Source organism: Sturnus vulgaris, chromosome 1 (assembly GCF_052056855.1).
Source record: "Sturnus vulgaris isolate bStuVul1 chromosome 1, bStuVul1.hap1, whole genome shotgun sequence".
In the NCBI taxonomy this organism is placed as follows: domain Eukaryota; kingdom Metazoa; phylum Chordata; class Aves; order Passeriformes; family Sturnidae; genus Sturnus; species Sturnus vulgaris.
This window is the reverse complement of record NC_142243.1, coordinates 871,928-886,642: the sequence shown is the minus strand read 5'-3', so window position 1 is coordinate 886,642 and position 14,715 is coordinate 871,928. Positions and strand designations below refer to the sequence as shown.

The window sequence follows — 14,715 nt, the reverse complement described above, 5'->3', positions numbered from 1 at the left end:
CAGAGTCCAGGGTGGAAACACCGCTGAAGCTCTGGGTGGGTGTGTGTGGAAATGGGAACGTGTTCCCCAGAGAGAGCCAAGGGCACACTTCTGGTTTCCTGCCAAAACCACGAGTTTTGGAAACCTTTCACTTACACGAACCCAACTCGTGCTCCACCCCCAGCCCTCCCTCTGGGATGGGGAGACTCTTGGTTGAGGTTTCCACGAGGTGTTTTTCAGGGAAATGATAGTGCTGCATGGATAAACTTCGTTGGACCGAGCTCTGATTACAGTAAGTCAGGAAAGCCCTGCCAGTGATAGCTGGGCTGTGTTTAATGGTACTCAGAAGATATTTCTGAGGGGCTTTTGGAGGAATTTTCTTCTAGGAGGCAAATGGACCCCATATGGGCTATGGCTTTGGAAAGTGCAGAATTCTGCTTGGAGGGTTTATGTGGATGTGGTTTACTTGGGAAGGGTTTTGGGAAGCTGCTGTCTGCTCCTGGGGCTGGGGTGGGCTGGGAAAGGAGCTACAGTTCATTCCACAGACAATTTTTGCCCATCCTGGGCACTCCTGGAGGTGTTACTGTCCTCTCTAACTGTCCCTGCCCTGTCAAATGGAGGAGGGAAGCCTGGAAGCATCTGTCGTGTCACAGCCCTTAAAAAAAGAGCAGTTCTGGTATTCCGACATGAATTTGAATTTTGAATTTGTCTGTTTCAGAAAGAAACACCAAACCATACAGACAGAATGTGTTTGCCTACATTAAACAGTGTGGTTTGGTTTGGGTTTTAGTTCCTAATATTGATCATTGCCACCGATGCCGATTTCTGTTCTGAAGGAGAGTTTTGAGCCAGGAAATGTGGCCTCTGCAGGGAGAGGAGCCCCAGCCCTAGAGAAAGAAACAGGGAAGGAGTTGTGCTCGGTTCAGATCCTGGTTTGCTGAGGAAGAGGATGAATCCCCACTGAGCTGGGCTGGTGAATGGCTCTGGTGCTTCCCAGGCAAACTTTGCCTGACAAAAGCAGAGCTGGAGCTGGGCAGGAATCCTTAGAGTGCTGATTTATCGCTGCTTTCAGCACTCCTGCAGTGAGGGTTATTCAAACCCAGGGGTGTTTCCGTTCCTCATTTGAAGAGCAGCAAGGCCACAAAGGGAGGATTAAGATAAAAATCAAACCTGACTGTCAGAGAGCATCAAGGGACTCACAGTTATTCTGGGAATGCCCTCATGGCTAGAAGGTGCTAAAGGAAAGGAGGAGAGGAAAACTTCATGTCTGGCATCCCCAAAACTGGAGTGTTCAGCACCTTTTGACTCTTGGTGAGCAACTGGTGGTAGTGCCAGGCTACAAAAAGGAAGAGCAGCTTTGCAAGCTGTCGTTTCAGGGAGCTATTTCTGTCTGTGTGCTCAAAGCACACACTGAAAAAGACATGAAAAGCTTTAGGAGCTGTCTTTTGGGACATGGAAAGTTTTTAAAGCCTGAAGGACAGCGGGCAGTTGGTGTGGGTAAAAGAGTGGGACAAAGAGAATGAGGAGTAGCAGTCATCCCAAAATCCTGCAGCAAGTGGGAAATGGTTGAAAAGCACCTGGCAAGGTGCAGGAGTGTGGAATAGCTGGTGCTGCTCTGCCACAGGTACTCCTTGGCAAGGTGAGTTTGCTCTTTCTAGGATAAGATACCAGGGCTCTTTCTGGCTGCACAAAAGCAGCTGTGAATGAATTCTCTAAGGTTTGATTTTTATCCAAATAAGAGCCTTGAATAGGTGCAGTTAAAACAAGCCCAAAGCCTAAGAAGGTGGCAGTGTGTGATGGATGAAATCGTGGTTCAGTGAATGTGTTCAGAGCAGCAGTAACACCCCTGTGAATGGGCTGGCTGTACTGAGAGGGGCTCTGGGGGGCTCTGGGGGCTCACTGTCACTGAAGTGGCACAGCAGACTGTGCATGTTCAAGCTGTAAATGACACAAAGCAGGGAAGGGCTGCACGTGTGACTCAGGAGTGAGAAACGAGTTGGAGCAATTAGAGGTGGCCTGAAAATGGGCTGGTGATGAGGAAGGACGGTGGTGAGGTTGGGATTCAAGCAAAAATAGCCAGCTGCAGGCATGAGGATAATTGCTGGGGTGTAATCCCTAATTAAAGGGACCTGGTGAGCTCCTGTGTCTGTGGGAAGGGGAGGTGAAAGTCTTGAGTATGAAAATCCCTGGAGGTGGCCTTGGCAGCACTGCAGGAGCCCCTGGACTCCATGGACTCATTCCATGGTTCCAAATGCCACTGCTGGGGCTGGCTGTGCCCGCTGGGAACAGAAGGGTTAAACAGCAGGGAGGGGCCCAGGAAAACGGTACCAAACCCTGTCTGACACCTGGGGACAAGAGCAAATTGGATAAACATGTGTTGGGAGTAATTTGAGCAAAGCTCCGATGCTCAGAGTGCGGCGGTGAGGCAGAGCCCGCGGTGCCCTGCAGCCCTGTGTCCTTGCTGTCACTGTCACCTGCCACTGCCGTGCTGTGGCTCCCTGAGCAGGGCTGGTGGTGTCGGTGCCCTGGGAGGAGCCCTGCAGGCAGCTGGGGAATGCTGGGCCCTGCAGGGCAGGAGTGCTGGCCCTGTGTGATGCACACAGAGCTGCCATGGCTGTGCCCGGGGCTCAGCTGGAGTTTGGGGCATTCACGGGCTTTGCTGGGCACCGAGGGTGGCCTGGGCTCTTTGTTGCATGATGTGGGCAGTGCTGGAAAGCTCAGCAATGGCCCAGATCAGACCCAGTTACCATTTCCTGAATGACACAGAACCGGGCAATCATGCTTTGGGTTGGACCTTAGAGCCCATCTTGTTCCATTCCCTGCCATGGGCAGGGACACCTTCCCCTGTCCCAGCTCCAAACCTCATCCAGCCTGGCCCTGGACACTCCCAAGGATTCTTCGTCTTTTCCAGGGCCTCTCCACCCTGCCAGGGAACAATTCCTTCCCCAGATCCCATCCATCCCTGCCCTCTGGCAGTGGAAGCCATTCCCTGTGTGCTGTCCCTCCAGGCCTTGTCCCCAGTCCCTCTCCAGCTCTCCTGGAGCCCCTTCAGGCCCTGCCAGGGGCTCTGAGCTCTCCCTGGAGCCTTCTCCTCTCCAGGGGAACATTCCCAGCTCTCCCAGCCTGGCTCCAGCCCTCTCTTCTGGACTCACTCCAGCAGCTCCATTTCCTTCTGCTGTTGGACCCCCAGACTTTGCACAAGTCCAGGCAGATGATCCAAAAGCATTTTGCCTGCTTTGTGTTCCAAACAAGAGGCTTGAGCTGAGATGCTGACCCTGGTCTGGTGGAGAGGATTAGAAAAGGGCATGAGTAGGAATACTACCTGTAGTAGAAAGGGAAGAGCATTACAGGTGTGTGCTGTTCACACAAGGCTGAGTGAAGGATGGATGGATGGAGCCCCTGGTGCCCGTGCCTGGCACGGGGCTGGCATGGACAGCCCGGAGAGGAACGGTGGCATTGCACAGCTGGCCTTCGTGGGCAGGCTCTGGGCTGTAACTGCACGGGGCTGTTGCATCAGTCTCGGGTATTTTTAGGAGAAAGTGATTCCCCAGCCACTTGTAGAGCGGCTGCATTGATAAACACAGAGGAGGAGATTATTCCAAAGGGATCACGTGGGATGCAGTGTATAAGGACGTTTGCCAGGGCAGGCTCCCGGCCCCTCTGTGTCCCTGTGTGCTGCCTGAGCCTGGCCAGGAGTGCACAAACCACTCCGGCCTGGTGGGCTCGTGTGTGAGGGGCTCCTGGAGCCAGGGACCCCTGGGATAAACCTCGCTCTTCCCGAGCCTCATCACTGCCTGTGTAAGCCATGTGACAGGAGCAGTGTCCTGGGGAGATTTCCCTGGCTTAGCCCGGGTTTATCCTGGGATAAAAGGGACAGCCCCTTCCTGCTCGGCTGCCTCAGGCCTTCCTAGTGTCCACTGTTTGCCTGGTGTCCACTTCAAGATGAAATCAGTAAAAAGCCTTCCCCAGCTGCTCTCTGATCATCCTTGAGCTCCTCAGGACCTTCTCCAGTTCCCCTGTGTGTCCCTGTGGGATGAGGAGGAGGAGCAGGAGTGCCCACTTAGCACTGTGAGGATGGGTTTGCATCCTGCTTCCATTCCATTCATTCCTAACACACCATTTCCTTTTTTACACTGTATCATGTGCTGATCCTTCAGGGAATTAAGGACTGGGATCACAGGATGCTATTTTATTTGCCCTGTGTGCATCACATCCCATTTGCTGGAACTGGGTGATCCTTAAGATTCCTTCCCACCCAGACCATTCTGGGATTCTGTGCAGGTGAATCATTCCCAGCTCTACAGGGTTGGGTGAGAACTCTGTGATGGAGAAGAAGGGGTTGGGAAATGTTTCCTTGTGTTTGGAATCTCTGTTCTTCATGTGCAAGGGAGCTTCCCTTGGCTGGATGCAGCAAGAGGAGTGAACTTTGAAATAGTGTTTTTTCTAAATTTGGTTATTTTCTCTTTCTGTCACAAATCCCAAACCTCTGTGTTTTATGGCTCTGCACGTGGAACATCCTATCCTGTCTCATCATCCACAGCAACAAGATGTTCTCTGGTGCTCTTGGGAGTATTTTGGGCAGGAAGAAAAGATAGAAACCACATTCAGTGGATGACTTCCAAAGCAGGAGTGTAACTGAGGTTCTTCTCTCGTTAAAAAATGTCCTGAAAACCGTTTTGGAAAGTGATTTTGGATGTCAGCCCCTGTTTTGGGAGCAGATAACTTTATCTGACATGTAGAGGTTATTGAAATGTTCTCTTTGAATCTTCGTTGTTGTTGCTACTCCAGCTTTTCAAGAGATGTTAATAATATGTAGTGTGAGTGAAATACCACTTAGAAAACGGGGTCTGTCCCAGATAACCTCTGAATTTTTAAACTCAAACCATAAATTAATGTTATACAGAGAGGAAAACAGGCAAAACTGGCAAAGTGAGTCAGAACAGGTAAAATGAAGTAAGTTTGCACATTTTGGCGGCTGAAATCTGGCTCAAAAACTCGTGTCAGACTTCCAGCACTGTTGTAGCACAGAGCTGCAATGGAGGGAGTGGACTGAGCAATGTCATTTTCTACCTTTTGAATATGGAAAGCACCCCTTCTGTGCAGGACAATCCGCTGAGCACTCAGAGGCTGTTCCAAGCCTTGTTGTGACAGCAGTGCTGGGATTAACCCTTGCCGACAGCAGCCTCCCCAGGGCTAGTGCATGGCTGTGATTTTCCCATAGGAAGTGTTGTGTTCCTCGTGACCTCCGTGTCCCCTGGCAGCACAAAGCCCCTCATTCTTCCCATGGGAATGTGAGGGGAGAGCAGGACCTTGGTGTTAGAGCCCATTGTGCAGCCTTGCTGTGAAGGAGCCTTGTCCTGAGCCAGGCTCTTGTTTTCCCACCTCTGAAATCCTGAGGAATGTCCCTGGCCCTCGCTGGGGGACAGTCCATGCCTGCTGGGAGGGAGAGCTGGGTTCTGAGCTCTGTGCCTCTCTCCCTCCCCTCCTGCCTTTGTGCATGGGGGGGTCTGGGAGCTGCCGTGGCAGTGGGACCAGTGAGTGATCGCTCAGAGCATGGCCTGAGCCACCTCCAGCAGAGGGCAAGAAAACCCAGGTGCCGTTCCGGGCTGTGAGGGACCCAGCATCTGTTCTCTGCACCTGCAGGGACCCCGGCATTTCCCCCGTTTTGGGGGGTGTGTGGTGCTGGGCTTGGCCCTGCTGTGAGATCCTGGCAGTGGGCAGGGCTGGGGAAGGTGGGAGCTGTTTGCAGCTCGAGGGGAGGCCGTGGATCAGCCACGTTTGTGCTGCTGGCTCCTGTGCTCTGTGTGTGTGCTGGGAGGAGCCCAGGAGTGTGGGAGACACCTGGAATCCAGAGCTGTGGGTGAGTGGCCCACGGATGAGTGGCCCAGGGACACCAGGGAGGCTCTGTCCTGTTTGCACCCTCTGTCCTGGCTCACATCTGAGCTGGAGCCAGCTGAAATTACCACTTAGAGCAGGAGCTCGGGCTGTGCTGCCCCAGCTGCTCCCACGTGTTCTGGGGCAGCTCTGGAGGCAGCAGGTTTCCCTCCTCCCCCAGGAGCCTGGGTGGGATTGAGGGATTTATGGATGCAAGGCGGTGCCTGCAGCACCAGGAGGGGGAATTGCTGCTCCATCCCTACCTGGCCCTCAGGTGTGTGAGCATCACACTGAGCTCTTCCCTGTGCTGTCCCTGCAGCACAGACCAACCCAGAGACCTTTATAAATTCCCATTTTTAGTAAATTCTTCCTTCTTTCCCATTCGATCCTTCCCCAAACACAGCCTTGGCAGGAGAACTCCCCAAATCCCACTGAGGAGTTCCATGTGCAGAGCAGGGGTGGACAGGCAGGTCAGCCCTTGGATGTGGATCCTGCTGGAAAAGGGGTGGGCAGAAGGACCATGTTGGGTCTGCTCCTGCTTTGCCATGCTTGGGGTTGTAAATGGAAAAAGCTGGGTTAAAATTCCCATTGGAGGTTCAGATATAGGCAACATGGTGGAGCAAATTATTGAATGTATTGAAGTGCAAGAAAAATGCTATAGAACAGGGATTTATTTTAGATTTTTCCTTGTATTTCCCCCTCTCCAGGCTGCACTGGCTCAGCTGTGTGTTTTTATTGCACCTAATGCCTGGTTCCAGAACATTTTGTGGAAAACTGAGGAGTTGAGTACACCTAAAACCCCAGGTGACTGTGTATTAGAAAAGGGAAAGTTTTTACCTTTGTTAGTTTATCCTCTAAGCTCACAGTGGGCTCTGCTGTGTTTCCCTGCCCTCAGTGTCCAGGGAGGCTCCTGGGCAGGCTGTAAAGCCTTTCAGACAGAAATGTAAAGAATTTGGAACATGTCACTATTGCTGAGTGAGATAAAAGCTTTTGTCTGGGGATGAGTAGCAAGTTTGAGTTGATTTTTCCTGCAAAAGGAAGCTGTACATGTCCTCCTTCTGCTGGTCAGCCTGGTTTTTGTAAGAGTGCAGGACAAGGAGGAATTTCTCCATGGAAAGGGTGCTCAGGAATTGGCAGGGGCTGCCCAGGGAATGTCCTGGAGGTGTCCCAGGATGTGGCACTCAGTGCTCTGGGCTGGGGACAAGGTGGGCATGGGGCACAGGAGGCACTCGGTGACCTTGGAGGGCTTTTCCAAGCTCAGCGATCCTGGGATTGTGTGAAGTTTGTCTCTTGTACCTGAAGAAGAAGCAGAAGCAGAAATGTCACCTGTGGTGCTGCAAGGTGGGAACGTCCCCATGGCCTCGTGCTTCCAGGCAAACTTTGTCTTGCATTTGCAGTCATGCAAGAGGCAAGAATTTCTCCTTTAGCATTTGTCCTACAATCAGCAGGTTTATTTTGGCTTAATAATCTCAGATAATTATAAAAATAAAACAGATAATCTCTGTTTGGAGAAATGACTTGGAGCAGGAACAGTTCCTGCTGTTTACTCTTAGGAGCTCTGTCACAGCATAAAGCAAATAAAGATGGCAGATTTTAATATGCAGCCCCCTCAAGTGATAAAGAAAAACTAGCTCTGGAATGCTCTGTGTTTTCTCATGGAATGCTGCTGTTGGACAGCAGGTGAAGAGAGTCAATACAGAGTTTTCCTCCTTGAAGTGACTAGGAATTGTTGCCAGTGCTGTGCTCCTCCCAGAGCAGCTTGTGGCAGCTCAGGCTGGTCACAGAGCCACTTGGGGTGTATTTTTTGCCACAGGAGCAGCATGTCCATGTTGTTCCTGAGCTCCTCGTGGAACAGGGATGGTCCAGTCCTGCCGGGGAGGCTGAGATCTGCTCTGTCATTTCAGAGAATCAAGAAACCCCAGAATGGTTTGTGCTGCAAAGGGACCTTAAGGATCGTCCTTGCCATGGGCAGGGACACCTCCCACTGTCCCAGCTGCTCCCAGCCCTGTCCAGCCTGGCCTTGGACATTCCAGGGATCCAGGGGCAGCCACAGCAGCTCTGGGCACCCTGTGCCAGCCCTGCCCACCCTGCCAGGATTCCTTCCTGAACACCGGTGATTTCTAAAGCGAGCTGATCGTGTTTATTTCCCTTTTCCTGACCTGTTTGTCTCCCTTTTCCCCCGTAGCTGGAGCCAGTGCCTTCCCTGAAGGGCTGCCCATGGTGGGAGTGGCCGAGCCCCTGCAGTGTCCCGGGATGGCCTCGAGGTGAGGGTGTGGCTGAGGATGACCCTGACTGAAAGGCTGCGCGAGAGGATTTCGCGGGCGTTCTACAGCCACGGGCTGCTCTGTGCCTCCTACCCCATCCCCATCATCCTCTTCACTGGCCTCTGCATCCTGGCCTGCTGGTGAGTTTGTGTCACACACGCCTGGGAGGGGGGTTCTTGGCAGCCTTCTCTCTCCTGGGCCCACCCAGCAGCTCTTCTTTTATGTGGGTTTTGGCATCTCCTTTTGTGGGACAAAAGAAACAACAGTGATGAAGTGTCTTTGTCTGGTTTAATAAGTAAGAACTAATTGAATAAGTGAAGCAATAAATGAGATGAAAGTAACCCTCAGGCACCTGGTAGTGGACTCCAAGCCCATGAATTAAAAATGGGCAGAAGGAAAGCTGATCTTTCTTTTCACACCTGCCTGTCCTGTCCTCCCTGGAGCCTGCACTCTTCTGTTTCACCCTTGGTACACCCGTGTGGGAGTAGATTCCCTGCTCTCCCTGTGGACTCTAATTGGGATCCCTAGTTTATAATTTTACTCCCAGGAATGTCACACAGGCTCAGAATCATTTCCAGCAGGGCACTGTGGGGCTGAGCAAACCTTTGTGCCCAGACCATGCACACATATGCATGTACAGATTCTGTCTTGCAGGGTTTAATTCCCTTGTCTGCTTTGGGCAAAATAAACCTGATGTGATGATTTGCTGCCTTATTTGTAGAACACTTCCATGTGTATTGCCACAGACCCAGGTTTTCCTTGGAGCTGTGATGGTGTCAGGGGCTGCTTGCACTTAATCTCAGTTAAAACATTGCCAAAGGGAGGATTTTCACACATGAAAAACCTCTGAGGTGGCTTCTCCTGGCTGGAACCCTTTGTGGTTGTGAGCAGCAGTGGAGGTGTTGCTTCCTGGTTTTTCCCATGAATCCCTGTAACTTTTGTTCCCAGTCTCTTGTCCTGTAGGACATGAAGCTCCCACAAGGCCCAGCCAAGTGGTTCCTGCATTGCTGTGGCTTTGATGTGATTCCAAGCAGCAGCTCTGTGTTTTGGCTCCAGCTTCCCAGTGGCATTTCTTCACCTGCAAGCTGCACCCAGCAAAGCCAAAGCAGAATTCCCACGTGTGTCACTGTGTCACCTCATTCCTGCTTGGGAATGGCTGCCCAGGATGGGCTCAGGCTCCTCATGGAGCTCTCCAGGCAGCAAATGCAGGGCAGCTACAAATTGGGAAATATTCACCCACAAAGGGGTGTGTTTTTCTTACTTCCTTCTGAAATTCAGCATTTCCCAGAGAGGAGAAATTCTGATTTGGGTCACCAGCAGCTCTCCTTGTGCTTGGGATCCTCAGCTCCCAAGGATGAGGTGAGGACTTGGAGCTGCCCTGTCACTGTTCAGAGCAGGCAGCTGAGGCTCCAGCCCGGGTGGTAACTGTGCATTTATGCAAGGGTCTGCTTTGTTGAGTGCCAATATTTGAGGATTCTGCAGTGACTGCTTTCCTCCAGGCTGCAGAAATCCATCCAAGACGCCAGCAGGCATGGAGAGTCCGCTTTCTTTAATGAGTTTGAGAAGCTCATTAGCAAAGCAGATCCTGGCCGTGGGAGAGACAGGTGGCAGAAGTGTGGTGACACCCCTGGACAGCAGGAGAGCCTTGGCAGAAAGCTGGGCTGAGGCTGGAGGTCTTGGTCCCTGGTTTTTTTGGGGGGGTTTTCAGTTCCTGTTCTGAGCTGCTGTGCATTAACTGCTGATAACGAGGTGTTAATTGTGGCTTGAGAAATGGCTTTGCTAATTAGGTCAGAACTGTTCCAGAGTGGGGTCAGAGTGTGAGAGTGAAGGGATTGCTTCCTGGGAGCTGCATTTTGCCGTGTGTGAGGGCTCAGGGATGGTCTTTGGCACCAGTTCCCTGCTGGAATGGAGCTGTTTGTGCTCTGTGCAATCACTCCTCTCTCCCGGTGCATTTCACTGACACATCCCAGCCACCCCTCTGCAAAAACAAGGAGCTGGTGGGGAAAAATCAAGGCCCAGCACTGAGGCAGAAGCTCATTTAGGCAACATTTGTGTGCAGGGACCCTCAGCACTGTGTGCTGCTGGGCTGAGACCAGCACAGAGCAGGGAACTCACACAATCATGGAATTGGTGAGGTTGGAAAATTTCTCCTTTCCTGGAGAAATGAGGGATCATGGAGTCCAGCCACTCTCCAGCACTGCCAGGGGTCTCTGCTGACCTGCTCCAGGTTCCTCAGCCTGCAACATGGTAAATAAAGACATTCCAGCAAACAAGAGTGGGTCTTGTATCCTGAGTTCTTCCGAGGGACAGAGGTGGATCAGTCCTGTCCCCTTGGAGGAGAGCTTCTGGAATTCTGCTGCAGAGAAAATGATCTCAGTCACTGGGGTTCTCCTCCCCCCAACGTCAGTCCAACCCCACCATTTTTGTGTGCAGACAATTTTTAAAAGCTGAAATAAAGCACAAGGTCCACAATTTATCCATCAGGGGTTCTGGCCTCAGGCCAGTGACCATGCAGGCAGTAAGGTCACCACAGAGCCTGGTCTGGTTGTTTTGGGTGTCTTTACTCTTGGAAGGGTTTGTACAGTGCTTTTAATGCCACTGACAGACGAGACACAGCATCTCTGGGTTTGATAATAAATTAATACCCAAAGCAAAAAATCCTGTGACTCATTCTCTGTAGTCCTAAAGTCTAAAAATCCAAGTTACTCTCCACATCGGAGGGAGAGTTTTCTTGTTTTACTATAACTCATTTTACTCATTTTCCTCATCCCACTTGAATGGATCAGTGTTGGGATGTGCATTTTTCCCTGGAATGAGAGTGTGACCAAGCTTGTCTGACACCAGCCCAGAGAGGAGCAGGTGATGGCTGGAAAAGTGGCCACTGGGGTAAATATGACATCCCAGTGTCACTCTGAAGAATAGGTTTTAGTTCAAGTAAGGGTTGCAGATCACCCAGGTGACTCTGCAGCAGGTTGAGAGCAATTAAAGAGGTGTTTGTTTTTTAACTGAAACACAGGTTCTGCTCCTGAGGAATGGCAGAACTGGCTGGAACCAGAGCCCCTGGGGAGGGGTATGTGTGTGTGTACATATCTATTTATAATTATTTCTATAAGAACATACCACTCTTGCCCTGGTGTGTACTATTGGTGTGGTAACCAGAGCACCTGAGCCAGAGTCAGACTCTTCATGTTCCAGCTCCCCAGAGAACAGAATCTCCTCTGGGATTTCACCATGGCACTGTGTGCACAGGGAGGGGAATCTCCTTTCCAGTGCAGGATTTCGGGGCCCTGTCAGGGGAAGCAGGGCAAAGCCACTCTCACTGACTCAGAAACAGGTTGGTGATGCACTTGCCAAGGCTCCAAAGGCTCTGCTGCTGCCAGGTATTGGCCTTGCCAGCCCTCTGGCAGGACCCTGTTAGCAGATTCCTCCCTCCTCAGCAGGGATTCCAGGCTGGGCTGTCTTGGCTGCAAACAGGCCAAAAGCTTGTCCTGCACTGAGCCAAGGAGCTTTGAATTCCATGGATCAGCTCCTTTCCTGGAGCTCCTCCAGTCACCTCCCTGCTTCCCTCCAGCCTCACTGGCTGGGGCTGCTCCAGGTGCTGGAGCTCCTGTGGGTCTGGGAAGGGGGAATGTGCAGGGAGGGATTTGCCTGGAGCTCTCCTGGCCCTGCTCCATCTTGGCCCCCTGAGCCATCTTGAAAATATGTCAAGTACTTGGATGAGCACTTCAGCCTGCAGCTCAGCAGCTCCAGCTGCTTACAGGATCTGTGTTTGCTTTATTCTGGGGTTATGTGAGCATCTAAAAAGAGCCTTTCCCAAAAGCAGAACAACCTGAGCTTTCCTGTCATCCTTGTTAGATCCCAGGATCACAGCATGGGTGGCTTGGGAGGCACCTCTGGAGATCAGGCAGGGTCACCTGGAGCAGGTGACACAGGGATGTGTCCAGGGGGGTTTGGGATGTCTCCAGACAGGGACACTCCAGGGCAGCTGCTCCAGGGCTCTGCCCCTCCATGGAAAGAGGCTTTTCCTTCCTCCTGCTGAGCTGCAATTTGTTGTGCTTGGCTTTGTGGCCATTTCAGATCCTGCTGTTCTTCCCTCCTCTGTCTGTGCTTTCCATTCTCATGTTCACCTCAAAAAAATCCTTAATAAAGAGAAATGTGAGGAGATTCAAACCCAAGTGCTGGAAATGCCTTTCCTGGAGCTGAGGTGGGGCCATTCTTCCCTCTGGGCACGTGTCAGTGACCCAGACCTGGCACAACAGAACAGCCAGAGCAGCTGTGGCTGTCCCTGGATCTCTGGCAGTGTCCAAGGCCAGGCTGGAGGGGGTCTGGAGCAGCCTGGGACAGTGGGAGGTGTCCCTGCCCATGGGATGATGCTCGAGATCCCTTCCATCCCAAAGCACTCCAGCATTCCGTGTTTCCAACACCTGCTGGGTCCCCCACAAGGAGCCCCTTTTCCCTCACACTGAGCTGTGAACCAGGGCTGGGACTGCAGAGAGAATCCCCGTGCTCTGATCTCCCAGCTGGAGTCAGCACCTTCTAGTGCTGCTGGGGGAGAGCTGAGCCCTCCTGCCCTTGGACAGGAGTCTGGGAAGGAGAAGGGACAGCAACAGCAGTGCCAGACAGAGTCACCACAGACACCCCAGAGAGGGGAGCACACTCCAAAATCAGTGTCTGATTGTAAATGATCCAAATTCTACAAAAACGATTGTTGTGGCTCCTCCCACCTCACAGGTGACTGACAGGCAATGTGGTGGCAAAGCAGCAAGAAGATGAAGAATTCGTGGTTTGGTGTCTCACTGCTGCTCTTAGGAGTGCTTTGAGGGTTAATGAAGTTCAATGCAAGTTTTTGAAGTAGTTTGAATCTAAATGAGCAAAAGCAGAGGATTACAAAGGATTTGGGGCAGGGAAGCAGGCCCTGGAATATACAGAGTGTCTGGGGTTTGTGCAGCATACACAGTGACTGAGCCGTGGCCATACTCAGTGGTTTTGCCACAGCTAACGTGGATGGAGGAGTTCAGAACAGGCCCTGCAAGGTCTTTCCTTTCTCTCCCAGGACTTTTAGGTGTCCCTTTCCAAGGGACAAGAGCTCTTGGATACCAGCCCATTCCCATGCAAACCTCCTGTCCTGCACACCTTGGCTTTGCCGAAGCGTGCCCGCTCATTTTTGTATCTGTTCTATCTAAAAAAGTCCCTTAACCTCCAGAATGAGAGAGTTGCTGGTTGTGTCCCCCCAGCTACCCCCTGCTGAAGCTGCCACTGCCCGGGACCGGCCCGGTGGAGTTCAGCACGCCGGTGAAGGATTACGCTCCCCCCGGGGCGGGGCCGCAGCCCGGGGACCCCGGCGAGCGCCCGGACTGGGTGAGTTCCGCTGTGCCCCAGGGGACGGGACACGGCCCTGGCCGGCCCGAGCTGCCTCAGGCCACCGGGCATGGGGCTGGGAGCAGCCTGCGACACAGGGAGGTGTCCCTGCCGGGGCAGGGTGGCACGGGGTGAGCTGTAATGTCCCCACAACACAAATCTGACTCCTTCTGTTCTTGCCTGCTGAGTCCTGTGGTGTCCAGCTCTAGTTTGGGAAGGGGAACCAGAGCCTGGCAGAGCCCTTGGTGCTGTGGTTGTGCTGGAGCTCCCAGGGGCCATCCCTGACCCTCGCTGCTCTCTCGCAGTACGTGGGGGCTCCCGTGGCCTACATCCAGCAGATCTTTGTGAAAGCCACCGTGTCCCCGTGGCAGAAGAACTTCCTGGCTGTGGATGTGTTCCGCTCGCCGCTGTCCCGAGTCTTCCAGCTGGTGGAGGAGATCAGGAACCACGCCCTGAGGGACAGGTGAGCACACGGAGCTGCTGCTGGCCACACCTGGCTGCTCCGGGGCTGGGCAGGAGCTTTGGGCTGGTAATGCCCTAAAGGAAGTGAGAGATGCCATGAGTGAGCTGGGACCCATCCTGCACAGGGGACAGTTCACATTTGTGCTGGAGCTCTGTGCTCCAGCTAAGGCACTGAAAATCCTCAGGAGTTTTCTGGTCAGAGTGCAGAAGGGGCCTGCATGGTGACACAGGTGCAGTGTCAGAATTCCTTCACCACCACACCAGCTCCATACCACAGGGGAGTTCCAGGGCCTCTGCTGGAATTTCCTGGTTAGGAGCTTTCTCCTGACTTTCTTTGGCTGTTTTTAGGACCTGCTTGGTTTTATCCTGTTGGGACCTTTATACAACAACAGCTTTGCTCAGCTTCCAGGTATTTGCAGGGGCAGCTCCTATTCCCCAGCCCAGTCCCCTGTTTGTTAAAAGGCAAACAGAAAACTCTGGGCTCACTGGTGAGGGGTTCAGCATTCCATGTGCCACGCTGGGTGCTCCTTGTGCCACTGTTGTCCATGTGACATTCCTGAAGGTGGGAGAGCAGAGCCAGGCACAGATGGGCAGAGGAGTCTCACTTGTGGGGTGTTTTCCGTGGAGAGGCTTTTCCTGAAACACCTCTGAGATCACAAGTCCATTTTTTGTGGCCACTCACATCAGTTTTGCACATTAGGAGGTGATTTATTAATGTCCCCATGTCCCTCTGTCCTTTCCAGCTGACAAGCTCCCACCTCAAAGCAGAAACTCTTTT

General features: G+C 52.6%; 1 protein-coding gene across 2 annotated transcripts in view; it reads left to right on the top strand.

The window, feature by feature from the left end:
- SCAP (SREBF chaperone) overlaps positions 1 to 14,715 on the top strand; it is a 41,349-nt gene that overhangs the window by 2,667 nt on the left and 23,967 nt on the right. For both annotated transcript variants that reach the window (XM_088173114.1, XM_088173067.1), the window contains exons 2-4: positions 8,039 to 8,257; positions 13,352 to 13,475; positions 13,781 to 13,938. In XM_088173114.1, coding sequence (XP_088029240.1) covers positions 8,136 to 8,257; positions 13,352 to 13,475; positions 13,781 to 13,938 — 404 coding nt within the window. In that variant the 5' untranslated portion in view covers positions 8,039 to 8,135. The remainder of the gene's footprint in view (positions 1 to 8,038; positions 8,258 to 13,351; positions 13,476 to 13,780; positions 13,939 to 14,715) is intronic.